The sequence below is a fragment of the Rhinopithecus roxellana genome, chromosome 4 (assembly GCF_007565055.1).
Source record: "Rhinopithecus roxellana isolate Shanxi Qingling chromosome 4, ASM756505v1, whole genome shotgun sequence".
Classification (NCBI taxonomy): Eukaryota; Metazoa; Chordata; class Mammalia; order Primates; family Cercopithecidae; genus Rhinopithecus; species Rhinopithecus roxellana.
Window position 1 is genome coordinate 7,703,912 of NC_044552.1, and position 23,210 is coordinate 7,727,121.

The 23,210-nt window shown below is 39.9% G+C and overlaps 1 protein-coding gene across 1 annotated transcript in view; it reads right to left on the bottom strand.

Moving 5' to 3' along the window:
• The window catches only part of HIVEP1 (HIVEP zinc finger 1), a 152,873-nt gene that overhangs the window by 23,828 nt on the left and 105,835 nt on the right, over positions 1-23,210 (bottom strand). Inside the window, 5 exon segments of the mRNA XM_030928858.1 lie at positions 5,483-5,584; positions 10,413-10,588; positions 11,469-11,602; positions 15,483-16,130; positions 16,132-21,461. Coding sequence (XP_030784718.1) covers positions 5,483-5,584; positions 10,413-10,588; positions 11,469-11,602; positions 15,483-16,130; positions 16,132-21,461 — 6,390 coding nt within the window.

The following is a 23,210-nucleotide window of genomic DNA, read 5'->3' on the forward strand; positions in this document are numbered from 1 at the left end:
TACTGGTTGTTCATTTCCATGTTTAGTCCTTCCTTCAGGAGCTCTTGTAAGGCAGGTCTGGTGGTGACAAAATCTCTCAGCATTTGCTTGTCTATAAAGGATTTTTTTTTCCTCCTTCACTTATGAGGCTTAGTTTGGCTGGATATGAAATTCTGGGTTGAAAATTCTTTTCTTTAAGAATGTTGAGTATTGGCCCCCACTCTCTTCTGGCTTGTAGAGTTTCTGCCGAGAGATCTGCTGTTAGTCTGATGGGCTTCTCTTTGTGGGTAACCCTACCTTTCTCTCTGGCTGCCCTAAACATTTTTCCTTTCATTTCAACCTTGCTGAATCTGACAATTATGTGTCTTGCGGTTGCTCTTCTCGAGGAGTATCTTTGTGGCTTCTCTGTATTTCCTGAATTTGAATGTTGGCCTGCCATGCTAGGTTGGGGAAGTTCTCCTGGATAATAGCCTTAAGGGTGTTTTCCAACCTGGGTCCATTCTCCCCGTCACTTTCAGGTACACCAATCAATCGTAGATTTGTTTTTTTCACATAGTCACATATTTCTTGGAGGCTTTGTTCGTTTCTTTTCACTTTTTTCTCTAACCTTGTCTTCTCGCTTTATTTCATTAATTTGATCTTCATTCACTGATACCCTTTCTTCCACTTGATCGAGTCAGCTACTGAAGCTTGTGCATGCATCACGTAGTTCTCGTCCTACAGTTTTCAGCTTCATCAGGTCATTTAAGATCTTCTCTACACTGTTTATTTCAGTTAACCATTTGTCTAATCTTTTTTCACGGATTTTAGCTTCCTTGCAATAGGTTCGAACATCCTCCTTTAGCTCGGAAAAGTTTGTTATTACCGACCTTCTGAAGCCTATTTCTGTCAGCTCATCAAAGTCATTCTCCATCCAGCTTTGTTCCGTTGCTGGCGAGGAGCTGCAATCCTTTGGAAGAGAAGAGGCTCTCTGGTTTTTAGAATTTTCAGCTTTTCTGGTCTAGTTTCTCTCCATCTTTGTAGTTTTATCTACCTTTGGTCTTTGATGTTGGTGACCTACAGACAGGGTTTTGGTGTGGATGTCCTTTTTGTTGATGTTGATGCTAATCCTTTCTGTTTGTTAGTTTTCTGTCTAAAAGTCAGGTCCCTCAGCTGCATGTCTGTTGGAGCTTGCTAGAGGTCCACTCCAGGCCCTGTTTGCCTGGGTATCACCAGTGGAGGCTGCAGAACAGCAAATATTGCAGAAAGGCAAATATTGGTGCCTGATCCTTCCTCTGGAAGCTTCGTCCCAGAGGGGCACCCACCTGTATGAGGTGTCAGTCGGCCCCTAGTGGGAGGTGTCTCCCAGTTAGGCTACACGGGGATCAGGTACCCACTTGAGGAGGCAGTCTGTCCATTCTCTGAGCTCAAACACTGGAGAACCACTGTTCTCTTCAGAGCTGTCAGACAGGGACGTTTAAGTCTGCAGAAGTTTCTGCTGTCTTTTGCTCAGCTACGTCCTGCCCCCAGAGGTGGAAACTACAGAGGTGGCCTGCCTTGCTGAGCTGCGTTGGGCTCTGCCCAGTTTGAGCTTCCCCTGCCTCTTTATCTACCTACTCAAGCCTTAGCAATGGCGCACACCCCTCCCCCTGCCAGGCTACTGCCTCGCAGATGGATCTCAGACTGCTGCGCTAGCAATGAGCAAGGCTCCGTGGGCATGGAATCCGCTGAGCCAGATGCGGGATATAATCTGGTGTGCCATTTGCTAAGACCATTGGAAAAGTGCAGTATTTGGATGGGAGTGTCCCATTTTTCCAGGTACCGTCTGTCACAGCTTCCCTTGGCTAGGAAAGGGAAATCCCCCAACCCCTTGTGATTCCTGGGTGAGGCAATGCTCAGTTCTGCTTTGGCTCGCCCTCTGTAGGCTGCACCCACTGTCCAACCAGTCCCAGTGAGACGAACCAGGTACCTCAGTTGGAAATGCAGAAATCATCCGTCATCTGCGTCAATCATGCTGGGAACTGCAGACTGGAGCTGTTCCCATTCGGCCATCTTGGAATGGAATCCTCCTAGAGGGCATTTTTAACAGAGGAAAGGAGTGCAAAGTCCCTGAGACAGGGTCCTGCTGTGGGTGTTCAACAAAGAGGCAGGAGACCTGTGTGGTTGCAGCTGAGCGCACGAGGGAGGAAGGAGGGGGAGCTGAGCCTCAGGGAGATGGAAAGGAAGAAGACAGAGCTCCTGGTGGATGTCTGACCAGTGCTCCAAATGAGCCAGGAAACCCCTGGGGCTTTTAAGCAAAGGAATGACACAATCGTTACAAGGCCACTTTGGCTCCTAGGTGGAAGACAGTCTGTAAAGGAGCAGGGCAGAACCACAGAGACCAATCAGGAGCTATTCCAGAAGCAATTTAGTAGTAGAGAGGATGTGGCTGGGGTGGGGTGGTGGAGGTGATTAAAAGTGGATGGATTCTGAAGACATTTTGAAGTATAGAGCCAAAAGGTTGTACTGGTAGATTAGAGGCAACCTGTGAGAAAGATGGGCATCAAGGACGACCTCAAGATTTTTGGCCAAGCAGCGGGAAGGATGGCGGAAGATGACAGGGCAAGTGTGCTTAGAGGTAAGGGGTGAACCAGGGATCTGGGACACGTCAGACCTGAGATACTGATTAGACACCCCAGCAGAGACGGGTGGGGTAAGTCAGAAGGATTCCCACATCTGCAATGAACTGGGGCATTATCAGCACGGAGATGGTATCTGAAGTCAGGAGACCGGATGAGACTATCTACAAAGTGAGCACAGACAGGAAGAGAAGACATCCAAGGCCACAGCCCTGGGGCCCATGTGAGAGGCTGGGGAGGCGAGGAGCCAGCACAGAAGACTGAAAACGAACAGCTGCTACCACTCTGGGCTAGTGGAAGGCTAGAAACTGCACCCTCCAGACACAGCATCATGCTGCAGGCTTCTGGCTTGCCCCCTCAAACAGGGACATGGCCAGAATTGCTAAGCAAAATCGCATCTCCAGCTATCATCAGTTTAATGGAGTAAAAGTTTGTTTTAAAGAATAATGAGACCCAATCTTAGTATAGTAATCAATAAACCAGAAAGACAACAAACAAATCCATCAAACTGGCCAAAAATTTAAATTCTAACAATATTAGGTATCGTTAAAGAGGTAAGGAAATGGAAAGTCTCTTCTGGAGAACAATTAAAACTATAAAGCACAATTTCTAGATATCTACATACAAAGTGGTACTGTTTATGCAAATTTAAAATACAAACATAAAATCACATACTATACATAGATATATACATGTACGTTAAATGAACTGAAAGGAAAACCCCCAGTGCAGCGAGAGTTCCTCTGAGAGGGAGAGGAGAGTGGCGAGGAGTGGGGAGTAAGGGAAGCTGCCCCTCTCTTCCCTTAGGCAATAACCTCGCTGAACTGGTTTTAAAAACTACATTGAATGTGTGAAAAGAACTTGAAGCAAATATGAGAAAATATTTATAATCAACTCTGCTATGAATACATGAGTACACACAATAAAATACTTTGTACTTTTTTTGTATTAAAAAAATCTCCAAATATGTTTTAAAAGCACAATAAAACAAGATCATCTGTTTAAAACAACAATTGTTTAATTATACCTACGCTGCAAGCCTATAATAAAGCGAAAGGAGAGGAATAAATTCTGCTGGTGTAGCAACACAGAATGTTAGGTCTCTAGCACAGCATGACACAGCACTTGGCAAAATTCCACCTCTATGTTCTACTTCACTATTATTTGACAAACACTGTAAAAACAACTTTGAGCATATTACCCACAAATACAGTCGTTTAAAAAAAAGTAAACTGAAAGGAAAAAGGTAAAACTACATCGTTTATCAGAAGTTCTAATCTAAATAGGGAATTAGGATATCAACTTTGAGCAATAATCTAAGACCAGGTTCAAATGCTTTTGGAATCAGATGAAAATACAACAGTGAATAAATACATAGGTAGTATTTATCAGTCAGTTAGCAAATGTAAACAATCCATGATAATTAATAGAAACTATAACTAATTCTCTTAAATATGCAAATTTAAGATATAAGTACTACCTCCCCTTAACAATTGAGAGAATTCTATAGACACATTAATTTTTATAAGATTCATCTTCTTGAAGAAGATATACATGAGTATATACTATAATAATACCTTTATCTTGTCCCTTTTCTAGTCAGTGGGTAATAAGTATACTTGCTGAAACTCTAACACATTTTTCCTAACTTTTTACAACTGAATTGCTCTGTACCACTGAAAATGTGAGTCATTTCTCTTGTATATTTACAAGTAAATCCAGGCTGATTCATTTCGTGTGTTACAGGGATTAAATGCATTTGAATTTTTACCTATATATTCAATGATGTCCTCATCACTTTCTCTTTGGAAATTTTCTCTAGACCAAACTAATACATGTTAAGAAAAACATAGCAAGCAGGTAAATGTTTAATTCAAAGCATTTTAAAAAGCAGAATACTTTTTCAATTTTTTTTTTCCTTTTGTCGATAAATCCTTGGGTTAAAAACAAGTTTCACAAAAAGATACTTCTATTCTCTGATGAGTTAGAACAGATGAACAGGTTTATTCTTCCTCAAAATTCGTCAGAGATAAATACTTAAGTTTGTTAACAATGTTTTTGAAAAACCAGCCATTTAACCTTTTTGGAATAATAAACACTTCGGAGAAGTAAACAAACGTTTTATTCCACAAATTATGGAGCTGCTGCGCAGCGCAAGGCACTGCGCTAAGTGCTGTGGGTGGGCACATGTTACGTACTCACTGGCTCCGCTCATGACATGCTGAATCATTGTGGTGGGAGCTCAGGTGAGAGCGTGAATAATTTCAGAACAAGGTAGAGGGGCAGTAAATGCTTTCAGGGAGGAAATTGTAAAATACTAGAGGAGTCCAGAGAAGGGAAGAATTGTTTCCTGCAAGAGGTGTGGAAAAAGAAAATCAGAGAAAGCTTCATGACAGCAGTGGACTTGGCTGGATCTTGAAGGAAAGTGAGATTCTGACCAGGGCACTGGAGCCACATTTGTGTGGGGAGTGAGGGCTGGGATTTTAAGTGAGGGGTGTAAAGGTGAAGAGCGATCAATGTCAAGTAGGCAGGAAATTCAAGCATGAGGGTAGGTAAAAGAGAGAAATCAGAAGGACAGAGGAGTAGGTAAGCAGCAGATTACAAAGGATTTTGATCACAGTCAAGTGTTCACATTTTATTTTCTAGACAAATGGGAACCGATGAGAAACTCTGAGCAGAGGAGAGGATCAAACACATGCTTCAGAAAGATGAACATGATGGGGGATAGATGAATAGGAAGGAGGACAATCTAGACATGGAAAAACTAATTAGGAGTCTACTGCATATAAATAAGAGGTAATGAAAACAGGAATTAGGCAGTGTCAGTGGGAATGGTAAGGGTATGGAAGCAAAAAAAATTGTACATTATAAATAGCATTTATGAAAAATATGGTATATAGCCTTACCTGATTCTTCTGTATCCTGTTCATCTATTAAACCTACTGAGACGCCTAAATCCACACATTTCTTGCTATGTGCCTTGGACTTCATGTGTTTTGTCAGATTTCCTTAAGGGAAAAGAATGTTTACTAAGCTTACGTAGTATGATTTTGCTATTGCATTTGTAAACACTGGCAAATTTCATTCCTATTCAAGCCAAAGTACAGATTGTGGTCATACAATGCCAATGACTAAAATGTGAACAAAAGAAAATTTGGTATCTATATGTTGTAATACCTTGTTATTTATCAGTTTATATTTTCTTTTTAAAATCTGCCTCCTCTACTTTGATAACATTTCCTTTACCTTATGTTTTCTATTCTCTAGTCCTTATTTCTTTCTGGGACATTTTGTACAAACTTAAAGTCTCTTTCAGACTACACTGTGATCTGTAGTTCTTGGAGTGTGAATTCTCCACTTGTTATGTCTGCCGGTGCTTTCTCATTTGTTTCTTTGCATGCTTTTTACTTTTGAGTTTATCCTCAGCAAGATTGTTTTCCATGGAATCCTAAGTATCCTGGGTTGCAGAAACATCTCTATAAAGCAGTTTTCCAATTGCTTCTGCCTGGAACCTTAACAGTTTCACTGGTTTCAGACAAGGGACTCTGGACCAGTTTTTTCATTTGTTTTTGCATGGTATAGATACAGGGTTTTACTTTTAAGTGGATGGGGTTTTTCCCACATGGCCCAAAGTCACTGGACAGGAGGACGAGGCTTATTTCAGGAACCTCAGATGCTATCTCAGGACAGGCACGCCTGTAGGCATGGATCTGGCCTCGATTCCCATAAGGCCTTTCTAATTTTTTTTGTTAGTATCTGTTCACCAAATTAGCTTTGAGTTTCTTATTTCTGGCACCTTGGAATTCACCTTTCAATGTTTCAAGCTTGACTATCTATGAAAAACTATTTTGGGTCATTGTAATTTTATAAACAGTTTTTCTGGAGTAAGAAAAAGCACTTCCTGTCTTCATTTCACTTCACATATAGAGGATAAGTCTCAAAATAGTACCAGTAAAGGAGTGTTTTCCTCTGGCAGCTGTTGTATCGACCTCTTTAAGTAAGACCATGCTAGCTGAGAACCACTAGCCACACCTGCCTCAAGTGATCATTGAACCCAGCGGGGACAGCTCAGATTCTTCTCAGGATAACAAGCATCTCCAGTGGATAATGCCACACACAAAAACATTGCCAACAAGGGCAAGTCATCTTTTTTGAGAAACAGAAACAACTCTAAATGTTGAATTTAGTGGGCAGGGGCAAAGTAGTATTTGAGAATAAGTCTTTAGAAGAGCTTAAAATGTCTGAAACATTGGTCCAAATTTCAGGCTTGCAGTAGCTGAAGCACACGGAAAATAGCCATATTTATTCAATTTCTTGATAAATGCACTAAGCCTGTGAAACTGGTCATCCCTGTAAAGCTGATTCTTGCACTACATCGTATATTCTTGTCTGGGCCAACCCCGCAGGAACCCAGAGCTTGGTACTTAAGGAGGTCAGGCTTAAGAGGCTGCCAAGACCAGATGATGACTAAGGTCCATCAAACCCTGACTTCTGTGATTCTGGACATAACACCCAGATTAACACTTGGCTATCTCTGATCTTTATGTTAAATATACTAGAAAAAATATGAAGCAAATATGGCAAAATCTTAGCAATTATTAAAAGATTACGGGCACAATGGTGTTCATTATACAGATCTCTACTTTTATTTGAGAGCTTTAAAGTTTTCACATTAAGAAATTATAAAAATGGTTTAGACATCTTACTATGGTTGAAATTTCCACTTGTAAGTCAAAATGTTTTCAGTGTATTAATACTAACAATATTACAAACCAAATTATAAGGTCCACTAATAGTCCTCTTTTTTTTTTTTTTTTTGTTGTTGTTGAGATGGGGGTCTTGTTCTACTGCCCAGGCTGGAGTGCAGTGGCGAGATCTCAGCTCACTGCAACCTCCACCTCCCGGGTTCAAGCAATTCTCCTGCCTCAGCCTTCTGGGTAGCTGGGATTACAGGCACCTGCCACTGTGCCAGGCTAATTTTTTGTATTTTAGTAAGGATGGGGTTTCATCATGTTGCCCAGGCTGATCTCAAACTCCTGACCTCAGGCAATCTGCCTGCCTTGGCCTCCGAAAGTGCTAGAATTACAGGTGTGAGCCACCGCACCTGGCCCTCTTCAAAATGTTTTTGCTCCCTAGATAGCCATTGCAGGTTATTTACTTTTTAAGAAGCTAATGTGTAATTGTAACTAGACAAATTTGGAAATACAAGTTTTTAGTAAGCATATTTTCTCATAACTTTAGCTATTACTTATTATGAATCAACTTCCTAAATAATGTAAAATAAACAAAAATCTGCATTTCAATATACAAAATATTTAATGTGTGCCCATATTAAAATGCAAATTATCTCCTAGCAATTTTATAAACCTTGTGTGTTAATTTAATAAATAATTTTTCTGATAGATTTAATAAACATTTATCTGAATCCTCTGGAAAGCAGGAGAGGTTTTGTTTCTGGATTCCTATAGCTACACACAGTCTAGCTTTCTGTGATATAAATGAGACTAAATCTTGAAGAGATACAAGCTCTCTATATATTTTCTGCCAACTGACCTTTAAAGCAGAATCATGAAAACAAATCAATTAAAATTATTTTGAACATGTACTCAGAAAATAAACTCAGAAGGCAAATAATGAATTACAGATTTGTAAGCATTACCATCAGAAGCATCAAGTTTTAGCTCTACAGATTATTTGTCTGATAGCGTTTTGCTGTCTTTGCATACTGCATTTATACAGCATGCCATCACATCACTATTTCCTTCTGTTAGTAACCAGACATGTTCAATAATAAGTGGAGGATATCAAGTAAATCAGAGAAGGTGAAAATCTGGGGCCTAATTGAAAAAAAGATCTACTATTATTTAACTACCTTTAAAAGGTGCTGTGGAATCTGTTTTACACAGATTCATAAAAAGTAGACTTCAAAAAGGAAGCTGACCATAAAAAATAAGAAGTGTCATGCCAAGAATAAGGAAATCCTGAATTTCTAATATCTTTTCACCAGTCTCCTCAGCAAGGATAGCCTCCTTCAAATAAATATTTATCATATAATTCCACATGACATCTTACAAAACAAAAAATGTAATGCAAATTCAGATATACAGCATATTAGAGATATGTAAGACATGCAAAGTGCTAACAGGCAATGCTCACTCTTCAAGGGTCGTTATGAACTGTCCACCATTTAGTTAACATTTATCTAAAATCTTTGAGTTATTTCACTAAGATTAACACTCTGTGACTCATCATATTTTTCCTTGCCAAGAAATCTCTGTAGTTTCATTTGGTTTACCACATTGAGGTTGTCCTTCCTTTTTTGCCCTTATTTCATAAATATTTTTTAAATACCCTGATTCCTTTTCTTGTTTCTATTGAGAAATACCCATTTCCCATTGTATGCTGATCTTCTTGTATTTGATAACATCCTCTTGTACATGATAATCTTTTATTCGTATTATTAGCTTTCTAAACATGCTTCTTGTCTCAAAGGAAGTTAATAGATGTTTCTTAATCATAGGATCAAAACAGATGAAAAAGCAATAAATTTAGTTAAAAGACCAAAGTATTTTACCCTATCAGAGTCCTCCCTCAGGACCAGGAAGGAAAATCATCTTTAAACTCAACCTCCAACTACAGAGGCAGGTTCTACATCACAATTAAAGAACTGCATCCTGAGTATCCCTCCCAACCTCTCTCATTGCTTGAAACTTTTTTGAAATATTCAAAGCCATCTGAAGAACATTTTGTTTTTCCATCATTCTTGTTTCAGACACCATTGGCACTAAAAGAGCACTAATTTGAAGCATGTAGTTGTTACAAGTTATAACTCTCTTTAAATGCCCATAAATACTAGCCAAAAAATGTAATAAATTTTGCTAAGGAGTTGATCAATCTTTAAAACAAAAACTGCAAAGACAATCAACATATGAAAAAAGTAAACGTTAACTCAAAGGACAAAAAGTTGTTTCTATTTTTAAAAATCAATTAGATTTTTTTTTTACAGATACTGTTTTCTCAGACATGTTTTCACAATTACCTTGCTTTGTTAAGATCCTTGGTTTTTAGAGAGTGGCATATAAAATCAAAATCTCAAGAAACAAATTGTTCATGAAAAAGGAGCCTAACAGAAGAAGCAAACATTTACAGTAGTATGTCTATTACATGTATCAAGAAACTTGTACAGGGTAAAATTAACTATGAGTAAGGCTTATAAATAAAAACATATTTAAAAAACCAGAAAGGGTCCTAAATACAATTTTAATGATTAGTTCTGAGACTTCTTTATAAACATTAATAGAAACTATAGAAAATTTTTGAAGCTAAAATTTAACAGTATTAGTGTAAAAAAAGCATCATGAAAAAAATGGCTATGTATGCCTAAAATTAGACAATAAAACAGAAGTATAATTATTATAGAAGTTTACTGTAGTTATTATTTTAAATCTTTCTTCAATCTTTTAACACCCAGTGAATTTACCTGTGATCATGAAAATTTCTTTTTCTTCTTCAGCCCCAAATTAAGTATTTTTGAAAAGGTATATTAGTCATCATGTTGTACAACTGCAATTTAAGGAGTTAAAATTTTTAAAAAGGGCAGTTGCTCTTTTAAAGATATTATATTTATTATATATTTATTCTAAAAGCATACAATTAAAAATTTTCCAATGGTTCTAAAATTATATAAAGCAATAAGACTACAACATTGACAAAATGTAATTTACATTAGTCTATTTAAGCTACTATTTCGTTGGTCAAAGAAAACGCATAGTTGGGTTTTAGCTCTACCACCTAAATACACACAAAAAGGACCTTGAAGCAATGTGCATCTCATACCTTTAGTCTTAAAGGAGAAGTTACAGTAAGTGCAGTGGTAGGGGCGGACATCTGTATGGGTTCGTATGTGTTTCTTTAACATGCTAGGTTTCTTACAACGTATTCCACATTCTTCACAAATGTATTTTCCTCTTCCCCTGCCTCGGACATATACATACTCTTCATTTGACTTATATCTAATTTAAAGAAAAAAAAATGAATAGGGAGATTGGACACTATGTCTTTAAGAAAATAATGATGATTAAAATTCAAACCAAAAATAAAACAAGGCACAACTTTTATACTCAACCAATAACAATTTTATGCATGTGAAAGTAACAGAATATTCCAACTTTTTATATCAATACTTAATACAGCTAATTCTAATCAAACAAACTTTTGCAATATTATACTTCGTTTTGTTTTGTTTTTAGAGACAGTCTTGCTCCGATGCCCAGGCTGGAGCACAGTGGTGCAATCGTAGCTCACTGAAACCTCAACCTCCCGGGCACACATGATCCTCCCACCTCAGCCTCCTGAACAGCTGGGACTACAGGCACGCACCACTGCACTCCACTACTGTATGTAATTTTAAAATACTTTCCTGTTCCTAAGTCATTGGTTAAATTTTTTTCTTCATTGCTAGATTCAATCACAATAACTTTTAAGTACTGAAATATTTTGGAGCTTTACCATAACTATAATTGGCTTTTATGATGTTTTTGCTCACAACGAAATACACAAAGATATCAAATGGGCAATGAATTCATCTGAGAGCAGATTCTCTAGGTCATTCCTTATTGTAAATCAATGTGAAAACCAAGGTTCACTCTAATAATTTAGTTTTCAGCTGCCTTCAAGGTTGTATAGTACTTCCCAAATAGTCATCATTTCTCCATCAAAATAAAATTATTTAACATAATGCTAACATATTTTGCTCTGGAGATTCTGTTAATATGCTGAGACACCTTGCAACATTGATATTAAATTGGCGCTAAGTCTTCATTCACATGAAAGCAAATGTACATTTAAAAAGTAAGTTTAAATGTACATTTAAGAAGTAAAATTTGTACTTGCCCTCCATCAAATATTTTAATTCTTCTTGGTTCACTTTTGATTAAGGAATTTTCTTTATCTTGCTCACTGTTAATTTCAGAGGCATCTTTATTGCTGAATTCAACTACTGTGGACTTTTGATTACCTAATGCTCTCTGAAAGGAAAAAAGAGAGAAACTAATTTAATAAAACTGAAAACACAAACATGCTAATCTTTCACTGGAAATTAAAACACGGCAGAGCACAGAGCATATGGTCAACGAAATGCATTTCAAAGTAGTAATAGGTTCAAAGGGCATTTGCTTTATCTCCTCCCTTATGAATCTGTCTCAATCACAGCAAAATGATAAATCTTACGTTACTTTAAAATTCCACCACAGGTCACTGACACCCCCAACTAAAGGCTTTACAACCTCCTACACCATGGTATTTCATAAGTTTACCAGAAACTTTTTTTAGTAGACTAAATATTTTTTCTTCCATTTAACCAACCACTCATACTACCATTTAAATACATTTCTTAAAGAGTTTACTTTTGGAGATGGAAAAGAGCTAGTTACCTCTTTTGGGAAAATAATGCCTCATACCCCTTAGAAACATCACTAAGTCTCCTTCAGCTTCAGTGCAGTATAAAGTAAAGCAGAAGCCCCATTTCCCATTATTTTACTTTTTCTTCCTCCATTATTTTAAATCATAAATCTTTTTTGAGATGGGGTCTCATTATTGCCCAGGCTTGAGTGCAGTAGTACAACCATAGCTCACTGCAGCCTCAAACTCCTGGACTCAAGAGCTCCTCCCACCTCAGCCTCCTGAGTAGCTAGGACCACAGGCGTGAGCCACCACACCTGACTACTTTTAAAATTTTGTAGAAATGGGGGTCTTGCTCTGTTGCACAGACTAGTTTTATACTCCTGACCTCAAGTGATCCTCCCACCTCAGCCACCGAAAGGGCTGGGATTATAGGCATGAGTCACCATGCCCAGCTAAAACTGTAATTATTTCTATCTTCTCAAAAGTTTACTGAATACTGTTAAACGTGACATCCAGGTCTAGCCAAAAAGTTAGGTTTTGGCTTGATAACAACTAAGTCTCTGGAAAAGAAGGTAATGAACATCAAAATCAAAATGATAAAACAATGTGTGGTTTTCCTATAGGAACTATATAATAATATCATCTTGTGATTTTATGTAAGATTTTATGCTACCACCCCTTTGACAGTATGTTGTCTCACTTATGGTGCCATTCTATTCTCTCGGGTCCCTGTGAGGCAGGCAGCACAGGTGGACTATATATCCCAGTGAGGAAGGGCACTCTCAGGGTGAAGTTCCTTGTCCCAGGGCAAGTGTTAAGCAAACACTCAAACTCTAATCGTCTGGCTGAATCCAACGCAACGCACAACTTTTCCTACCGAGGGCTTCTTTTATGGAAACCTCTTTGAAGAAATTACATGGTCAAGCAGATAGCTGTGGTGCTGAAACGACTTAATAATACTAAGAGATAAGAGTCTATTCATTATGGAGAGGGGTCTGTGTGGCCTCAGAATAGTAACTTGGGAGGCCCATCCTTACACAGGCAGGAGTAAAGAAAAGTTGCTGGCCCACATTCCTCAAAAAGGCAGTGGGAAGAGCTACTGATGCAACCTTTCCTTCTCTTTTCCTGGCAAACAGATTGGCTTCCGCATAATTTGGAATATATGCACACACCTTCCTTTGACTTTATCCCTTCAACAGTAATCCTCTTTATTTTCAATATCAAATTCCCCTTTATCTTTTGCTCACTTTCGTACTATTAAATCTGGCTTCTACTTGCCAAAGTTATCAATGAGCTAAATGCCAAAATCTTAGTCTTTACCTGCTTCAGCACTCTATGTATCATATGTTGAAGATGCCATGTTTCACCTAGAAATCCTTTTACTTCATAGCATCTATCTGTTCTTTCCCACTGTGAATCATAAATGCATTAACATTTGGGTTGTGGATAAAAGTCCAGTAATCCATCCTCCACAGCCACTTGCTCATAGACTCAACTCTCCAGTGATCTGCACAGTCCAGATATACCCATTTGCCTTCAACTTTATTTGACCTAACAACTCTCCTTGAATATCTTCTTCCATGTTTTGTGTGATGCCACTTTCTGCTCATTCTTCTCCTTCCTCTATGATCAATCTCTTTCAGTTTCCACACCGGAGTGTGGACTTTCTTCATCCATTCAACTTTTTAAGTAGTAATGATCCCCAGGATCCAGTCTAGGCTCTCTCCTCTTCTTTATATCCTGAGCAATCTCATTAATCACATCTATGCGCTAAAGAATCTCTACTCTACACACTTCCACCCAGAGCTCTCTCCTAAGCTCCAAATCTAGATATGCATTTCCAGACATTTCTTCCGAGGCATTTGGTACTCAAGGAGAGCCACTTCTCACAAGCACTTCAGGAACATACATGGAGATTTGTTTAAATTCTAATGATTAGGTCTTATCTTCTAAGATTTAGTAGATTTAGAGCTTGAGAACTTAAATTTCACAGGTGGTTTGGATGCACTTTCCTTCACTGAGAAAGTATCATTGGTTCTCCACCACCATACACATGCTTTGGTTTTTACCTACGTTTCCAACTTTACAGCACTTTTTAACCAGACCAGACTCCTCAGAGTTCTTTAAATGAACCAAGTTTATTCTCATTTCCATGTCATTTCGTGTATTATTAATTTTTTTTATTCTTGCTGGGTGCAGTGGCTCACACCTGTAATCCCAGCACTTTGAGAGGCCAAGGTGGGTGAATCACCTGAGGTCAGGAGTTCGAGACCAGCCTGGCCAACATGGCAAAACGTGTCTCTACCAAAAATATAAAAAGTTAGCCAGGCATAGTGGTGGGCACCTGTAATCCCAGCTACTCGGGAGGCTGAGACAGGATGATTTACTTGAACCCTGGAGGTGGAGTATGCAATGAGCCAAGATCGCACCATTGCACTCCAGCCTGGGCGACAGAGTGAGATTCTGTCTTTTTAAAAAAAAAAAAAAAAAAAAAAAAAAAAAAATTATTCTTTTTGCCTGAAAAAATCCCTATTATTATTTTTTTTAAAATTTTGAACACTTAGCTAAAGTATCACCACCTTTGGAGTATCTTTGCTGAATTCTTATCTCTTCCAACTATTAGCAATGTTAGAAGTTTCCTTCTTTAGAATTGTTCACACTTCTATGGTAATACTCATACTGCAATATTTTCCTACTGACAGATCTGTAAACGTTTATTAACCTGTGTTGCATGCTTATGAATCTACTGAGGCCAAATACTTCTGAATATCCAGAGTCCAACGTGATATCCTTACCTATTATTCTAATCATGTAAATGACTTTTACCCATTTTATAAAGCTGATAATTCTAATGAGACTGATTCCACAAATTACCCTAAATTATAGTTTCATGACCTTAAATTACTTTATAAATCTTGACCAAATCAACTTATCAAGTATATGAATTATTTTGTGAAACTTCTCTCTAGTGCTAATGGCTCTCACAGCTACAGTGGAAGAGAATTGGAATGGGCATGGCAGGGGCATGTAGTTAATAAGCTCAAGACAAGTCTAAATGGCTTTCTGCTTATATTTCAGGATGAAATGCAACTATCTTTGATTATCTACACCTGTTTCCCTGCATTAGCAGGAACAAAGCATAACCATGATTTCCTTTCACTTAACAAGAAAAACAAAACCTTAATATAGGTAACACATTAAAGTAAAACCATGATCATCTGTACTACTAAATAAAGACTTACATAGTTAGCTGAGAAAAAAAAAGTGCTCAGGGTAAATTATTTCTAAAATCTTTCAAGATAGAATCACAGAAAGACTCCTGGTAACTTTTATCGATGTAACTCCTGGGGTAAACATATCACCCTGTCTTTCAAATAAGACACTTAAAGCACAATTTGTCACTCAAAATTAAAATATTTCCAGTTAAAATATTTAAAGGTATCAAGACACATTTTAAACAAATTTGCACAAACCATATCTGAAGATAAATTATATTTCAAGTACCTTGCTTAAGTTGCTTTTCCACTTGCTTGAATAGACCAATAAATCTGACTTGGAATGGGTAGTTATTGCTTGACAATATAGTGATTTTCCAGTGTTCTGTTTTGAATTAAGGAGAGAAAGTGCAACTTTTGTGGGCAAACCAAGTGGATTTGGATTACTGGAGCTTACTGTCCAATCAGTATAGGCTGAAGTCTTCTGGTCCTTCTGAGGTAAATGCAACGACTTCTGCCTTAAGAGATAACACCATGTAAAGTTGGTTGTAGTTTTCAGGCTAGGAAAAGCCAGCTGCTGGGTGTCCCTGATGCTAAACAATGAAAGAGAAGTGACTGGCCGTTGACTTTGCTCTTGGATGTTTACTTTGTCACCTTGATTTTTAACCCCTGGAGACTTCCTTTCTTGGTTATTGTCTGTACATTTCAAAGGAGAAATATGAGTCTTTTCTGAAGGGACAGGTGAATTTCGAACTGTAAGAGTTAATGATGTGGATGACTTGATGTTTTCAAATTCCTGCAATTCACTTATAGGTTCTGTAACGACAAATTCAGAGCATCCTGTTGACGAATTATCAGCTGGTAAAACATCTGTCAAATTAACAGCCTCACTACTAATTTCAGGTTGAGAAAAAACATCCTTTTCCAACATCACACCAGTCCAGGGGCTCTGTAGTACAAACCTGCCTCACTAAAACAGGCTTCTTCTGTTTACTAGCTTCATCAGCTCTCGAACTCAAAGGCTCTAAAGGTCTCACATCTGTTGCACAAACAGCTCCATTTTCATCTTTGGCCCGCTTCTGGTGCTTTTCCATGGCGATATCTAAACTATTTGCTGGGGAAAGCATCCTTTTACTCGAAGCTGAAGATTCTTGTTGAGGTGAAAGTCGACCAACAGATATTTTCTGAGTTATGGGCAAGGATTCTGATAGAGAAGAATTTTGGCCCATCTCTGAAAAAACATTTTCACAAACAAATTCCTTCTCTGGGTTTGGCAAAGCATTCTGATGACCTTTTTGCAGTGTTGGCACAGAATTTTGTTCTTCACTGACTGGCACTACACTATGATTAGTCTGGCAAATTGGCTGATTAGGCAGATCTTGGGTCACTAGTATTTGCGGCAGGGACGTGAGCGTAGCAAAACAGTAAGCAGGAACATGACTCTGCAGGCGTACGGGCAGCATGAATGACGGCACCTTCTGCACCTGACTTCCAAGCGGCCTGAGCTCTGGTGGTGGCAGAGGATGCGAATTAGACATGCTATCGATCAGTTTGGTTGGTAGCGCTGCTGATGTCACACAACGATCTGGTCCAACTGGATCTGAAATCACTTGATTTGGCAAAGAATGTACAGGATTAGAAGAGCAAGACGAGCCTGAAGTGAAAACCTGACAATGCAACTGGTATTTGGGAGCAAAGCAATCCTCACTTTGAGAAGGCCCAGATGAAACAGAATTTTTATCTGGTTTGCTACCTTGCGTAGACACTTGCAGAGATAGCTGTGTGCTCTGGTGGCTAGGGGGTGCATGGATTTGATTTAACAAATTGATGTCACAGAGCTGTTGAACAGGAAAGATGCCGGTAGAGCTGGAGTTTGACGTTTCTGCCTGCAGATCCTTAACCTGAGTCTGAGAGTGCAAAGTATTTGCAGAAAACTCAGCTAAAGATGTACTAGTGAGCTGAGGCCCCTGATATGGCACTGTGTTCACACTGGGAAGAGCAATATTTTGGAAAGATGTTGGGTTTACAGGAGACAGATGACCATCTGGGGCTATGTTTAAAGATATCTGCCGTACCAGTGGGCCTCTCCTTCTTTCTAAGAGAGGCACGTGCCCAGTCATTCCCCCTCGAGAAGGTGAAGATGGAGGCTGCAATTCAATAAGTGGTGTTGTCTGGGGTGGGGTGATGCTTCCACAATCAAATGATTTGCTTCTGAGATCAGACACCTCCATTGATGTTTGCGTGCAATTAATCTGTTCTGATGCAGCACGTCTCATTTCCCGGTGACTTCCAGGAACATTCAGCATGTTCAAGCCAGCTGGAATCATAAGAAACTCGGCTTTATTTAGAAAATCGATTTTGGGGGAAGCCTCCATTTTAGAAATGTCCTCTATATCTAAAGAGGCTGAGAAACTTGAAGTGTGAGATAAACTGCTCTCCCTACTTAGACTCCTGGAGAGAGTGGAATCAAAGCTCGATTCTGTTGAGGAATGTTCTATCTCAGCCAGACGGAGTCTTTTCTTTTTGGGTGGCAGTTTCTCTGTTGGCAATTTTGACAAGGTTTCACTACGCTGGGGCCAACTGAACTTCTCTGACTTTTCTTGATCGTGGCATTGAGCTTCTAGGTCCCGATCTGGTTCTTCTGTGACCAAAATCTCTGGCACTTGGATGTTGTGCTGCCGGACAAGTCTTGAGGGTTGTCCTAACACATGTCGTTCATTTGGATTCTTTCTGGAGCTTTCCTGAAGTTCTCCTCTGAGAGTGTCTGATAGTGCAAGCTGGTGAGGATAAGACCCGTCCCGAGAAGGGTGACCTTCCTCTTGGGAGATTCCTATCACTTTCAGAGACCCAGGCTTCCCTGTTCTGTTCGGCTCCTGGAAGGAAACTGGGGAGGCTCTTTCAAAGGGCTCAGACTTGTCAAATGAGTTGGGCCTGCTCAGGGAGTTGGTGTGCTGGATGACGGAGATTCCTGTTCCGTGTCTCTGCAGTTCTATCTTGTCCTGGGCTGCTGAACTTATCTGTTGCTCCATGATGGTCGACAGCTTGGGATCCATGGTCTGTTCAGGGCCCCTGGCAACAAGGTGAATTTGGGAGTTTTGCAACTGTATATTTTTATGCTGCTGGTCACTTCTTACGGTAACATTATGTTTAGGCAAACTGGGATTAGAGCCCAGAGCATTCTGAAACTGAAGGCCTTCGGAACTTTTTGGAGAAGTTCCACTTTCATTTTGCTGAAGTTCATCATCATCCCCAACACTTTTCATTTTCCTCCTTTTTCTTATCTGGGGCGTCTGTTCCCAGACGCCAGAGGACCCAGCAACTCTGTAGTGTAGAATCTGCGGCTGCGGACCGCCGGGCACAGGGCTGTGCTCAGGTTCTCTCATGGCTACCTTTGTTTTTGGTCCGTGTAACTCAGAACAGTAAAATTTCTTATGATTTTCAAAATTTTCCAGTTTCCTATACCTGTTTCTACAAGTTTCACACTCAAACATTGTCCCTCGCCCCTGATGAGACTTCTTTTTTTCTATATGTGGGCCTTGTGCCAATGCCTTGCTCCGTGCTGACATGACTTCACCAACAGCATGGCATCCTTGGTGGCTCTCATCCAGGGACTGTCCAGTACCAAGAACATGACTTTCATTTGCTGAAGAATCTTCTATGGCTGCTTGTCTCACAAGTGTACGGGGATGTCCACTCTGGGGCACAGGAGTGTTAGGTCCTGATACAAAGACATCGTCATAGAAAGCGCCAATTTTGTCATCAAATGACTGACTTCCTCTTAGTGGATGAGGAGGAGGTATTATATTTGCAGGTACTGCTGAATAACCTGTGGTCGGCATGGAATTACTTCTTGTGATAGGTAAACAGTCAAGTGAAGGTACAGACAGAAGAAACACTTGCTTTGATTTTTCAGTAGGGGTGAAAGGGGACTTCGGTATATCAGAGCTTGAACTTGTTCTCCGTCCTACTGGTTTTAAATCAAACTGGAAAGAATCTTTAAATATGTAAGATTTGGGGGAATCAATGCTTCCTCGTCTTGACAGTGAGGTTCTCCGTGGCTTCACACTATCCAGTTGCTTGTCATCTACCAAAGCTTCATTGTCTGAAATAAGCTTCGATATCCGCTCCTCAAGTGTTTTTGTGGCCAAAGGTGGGCGCATCTGACCTGGTAAAAGCAATGCCTTTTCCCCTGTGGGCAAAGCAGAGGGTGTTGACGTGGTGACAAGAGCTGCAGAGGGTCCGCTACTCCTTACAGAGTCTTGTTCTGTGCTGGGTAATGTTCTGGCAAAGGGTGTTGGTGGACTCACTGTTTGATCGGCACTTTCAGAACGTGAAAAGTAACCAGAATCTGTGCTTCCTAAACTTCGAGGACTCAGGAGCTTTCCTTGCTGCTCTTGGGAGTAATCGGTAGCCTGCTGCCTTTGTAGCTGGGCGTGTATCGTTCCTACATGAGAGTCTTGCTTTCCTTCCAGTGGATTCACGTCACCTTTCTGGTGGGACTTCTCATTAGTCTCCAACCTGGAGACTCCACCCTGGGACACGCTGGCTGAAAGTGGCTGTACGTTTGTCACCTGAAGGTCCTTCTGCTTTTGTGCACTAGAAAGTTCAGGCTTGGGATCCACGGCCTTTGGACTGTCAGTTCTTAAGGGGGACACGGTGACATGGTGGACCACAACTTTTGGTAACTCTGTCACAGCTTGTGATTCTGCAGATTTGTCCTGTAGCAAAAAGTCACCTACCACATTTTCTGGATTGCTTGGAGTGAAGCTTGATTTTAGTAAAGTTTCAGCATTTGACATCCTCTTTATTATGTGCACAGGCTGCAGCTCTATGGCGCCCAGGTCATGCTGTCTCTCATCAGTGGTGCCTTCCTCCTCGCTCTCCCCACTGTCTTCTACGTCTGAATGAATACTAAGTGCTTTGGGGGACTCGTGGGACAAGAACAAGCCACCAGCATCTGGCTGCAAGACAAGACCCAGTTTGATAGTATGTGCGTGGGATTTCTTGTGCTTATACAGATTACTTTTAGTCTTAAATGAAAATCCACAAGTCACACAGGGATAGGGTCGCTCTCCAGTGTGGGAGCGGATATGCTTTAAAAGCACACTAGGCTTTGCACATGCTCTATTGCAATACTCACAAATATATTTTCCTTGTTTTTTTGGCTTCTGATCTTTCAGAAGAAGATTGCACATTTGCTCTACGCTTTGATTAACAACAGAGGCAACATGAGTTGAATTACAGATTGGCGTGGGGGGCGACTGTGTAGAATTAGCTGGACTTATTGACAAAGGTGAAGCAGAATCCATTTGCTGGTTTTGAGGAGTAACCTGAGATCTACTGGAAGGTGAAGTTAGGCCTACAGATGATGTCACTGCTATATTATAAACCTGTTCAAGTTTGGCATTCTCTTGATTTTGCAGATTTGTCAGTGATCCTGTGAAACCTGAACACCCTGGAAGCTGTTGATTATGTTGGTTGGATTTGGAAACAAAGTGTTCATGTTGATGATACAAATGAGAAGCTGACTGCACTGCCCCTTGCTCATTCTTCTGAGCAGCAGACACATGGACTGTGTATGAGGTACAAGAAGACTGTGATTCAGCAACCAATTCCTGTGAAGTCTGATTTGGGGCATCCATTGAACTGTTTTTTAATTTGGAAGGGGAACGTGCAGTTTTATTTGGCCTCAGTTTTTCTGTCTTAATTGCACAAGATGAGCCCTTTTGTGACAAGGTACTCAGTTCTGGCTCCATTGCTTTCAGTAAGACATCGAATGCGGTGTTTGTATAGGAGGGGGACGTAGTGCCACAATGAGAAGAGATGCATTCGCTATTGTCAGTCCTGGTTTTACTTGACAAGGAACTTGAGTCACATTGTTCATCGAGGACACTGAATTTGGCAGGGTCAGTGCCTTCGGATCTCCATCTGCGCAGTTCAGATGGATGCTGCAGAAACAAGGGCTTCTTTGGGGAGACAGATACTTCAGATTTTGAGGCTTCGGCAATTATTCCAGGTGTTTCTCCGTTTTGTTTGGTAAACTGCTTTCCATTTTTTACAGGAATATAATTCTGTTTCTTGTGAGACTGCGAAGCACTATGAAGAACGGCGAAAGATGACTCTTCTGTATTTTGTTTATGTTTTGCCTGAAGAGGATTTCTCAGTGGGGATTTTGGTATTTTTTTCAGGTGATTCTCAGTTACGACCTTTTTGCGTTTCACACCTTTAAGGGATTCCGAAGTTCCTTTAACACCAGCCTCTAAGATTTCTGTTAAAAAAACAACAACAAACAATTGGTAACATTGTACATACACCAACTATACTTTTTTGAAAATTAAGATTACTATCATAAGGACATTATGACAAGTGAAGAAAGTAGTTTAAGGAAAGTCTATTTTTTTAAATAAAACTGCACTTCTGCATTCCAGAAATTGAACAATGTTGCCAATCAAAATCTACTGAAACACTCATGCAAAGACCTAAGTGTGCATTTCTAGAATGCTTATGTTCCTTTCTTGAGAAATCAACATCCTGGAACCAGAGCTTTCAAAAACTCAATTAGCTTTCCCCTTTTCACTCTCACGCTTAAACAGTGCTCCACAGGGTTAAAGAAACTGATAACTAACAAGAAGTTTTGAGCTTGTCTTACAGCACTGCAGATAAGGAAAACAGCTTGTTAGAATTCCCACTGCTTCTAACAAAACTGGTTGACTGGTTGAAGCTGGTTGAAACTAGTATGGCTGATTGGGATCTGCACAGATAGACTTCTTGACAGATGAGGGACTTCCTGACATCACAGCCAGTATTTTCACCACAGGTTTCATACCAACTCCCTCCGAATTTGCAAAGGCAACCCATGAAGAAGCACGAAGAGACAACTGTGCCTGCTCAAGGGCCTTTCCAAACATCCCCTCCCTTTCCAACAATCATTAACCAACCCCGAAACCCCTCCTCCAGCATCTCTTCCTTTTAGATACTGCTTTGAGCTGGTAAGGGAAGACAGAATTGAGCCCATCTCCTGCATGGCTGCCTTGCCATTAACCTTTCTCTCTATAAAAATCCAGTGATTCGGTGTTTGGTTTTTCATTGTGTGTAGGCAAATTGACCTAGACTGGCTTGGTAACAATACCTGAGGACTCTGTCCACACAACAGTCTGAGAAGGCTGGCCAAAAAGAAGAAAATTCGGCTGGGTGCGGTGGCTCATGCCGGTAATTCCAGCACTTTGGGAGGCCGAGACAGGTGGATCACGAGGTCAGGAGATCCAGACCATCCTGGCTAACACAGTGAAACCCTGTCTCTACTAAAAACACAAAAAGAAAATTAGCCGGGCGTGGTGGTGGGCACCTGTAGTCCCAGTTACGCGGGAGGCTGAGGTGGGAGAATGGCATGAACCCAGAAGGCAGAGCTTGCAGTGAGCCTAGAAAGTGCCACTGCACTCCAGCCTGGGTGACAGAGTGAGACTCCATCTCAAAAAAACAAAAAACAAAAAAAAAAAAAGAAGAAAATTCAACCCTTTAATGCTGAGTATTTGACTGCCTTATCTCATTAAGGATCTTTTAAAACAAACTTTTCAGCAAATTTCTAAGTATGCAAAACTGATATTTTCATTAGAAAAGGGGCTGTTAATATAATTTCTAGAGCAGACCATAGTCAGGACAGCCACGAAGTATTGCTGATATAGCAATTGTATCAATGAACAGAAAATTATGAAACTAAAATAATTCACTTATTTTTGGTTTCTTACCAACAAAATTTAAAAGTCATAAGGTTGTAACGGGCCTTGGTTTAAAAAAATTACCATTGTAACTCAACAAAATATTCAATGGCTATGTGTCTTTGTCATTAGCGAAGGTAAGGCAGGTAGGTGGGTAGGGAGATAGGCAGAAAGAAGGTAAAACTTATTGCAAGAGAAATGAAATCACCTTCATTTCTAGCTGTGTTGGAAATAAATCAGTATCTAAGTGACAATGCCCACAATCTATCAACTACTGTATTTTTGAGCAACAATTACTTGCC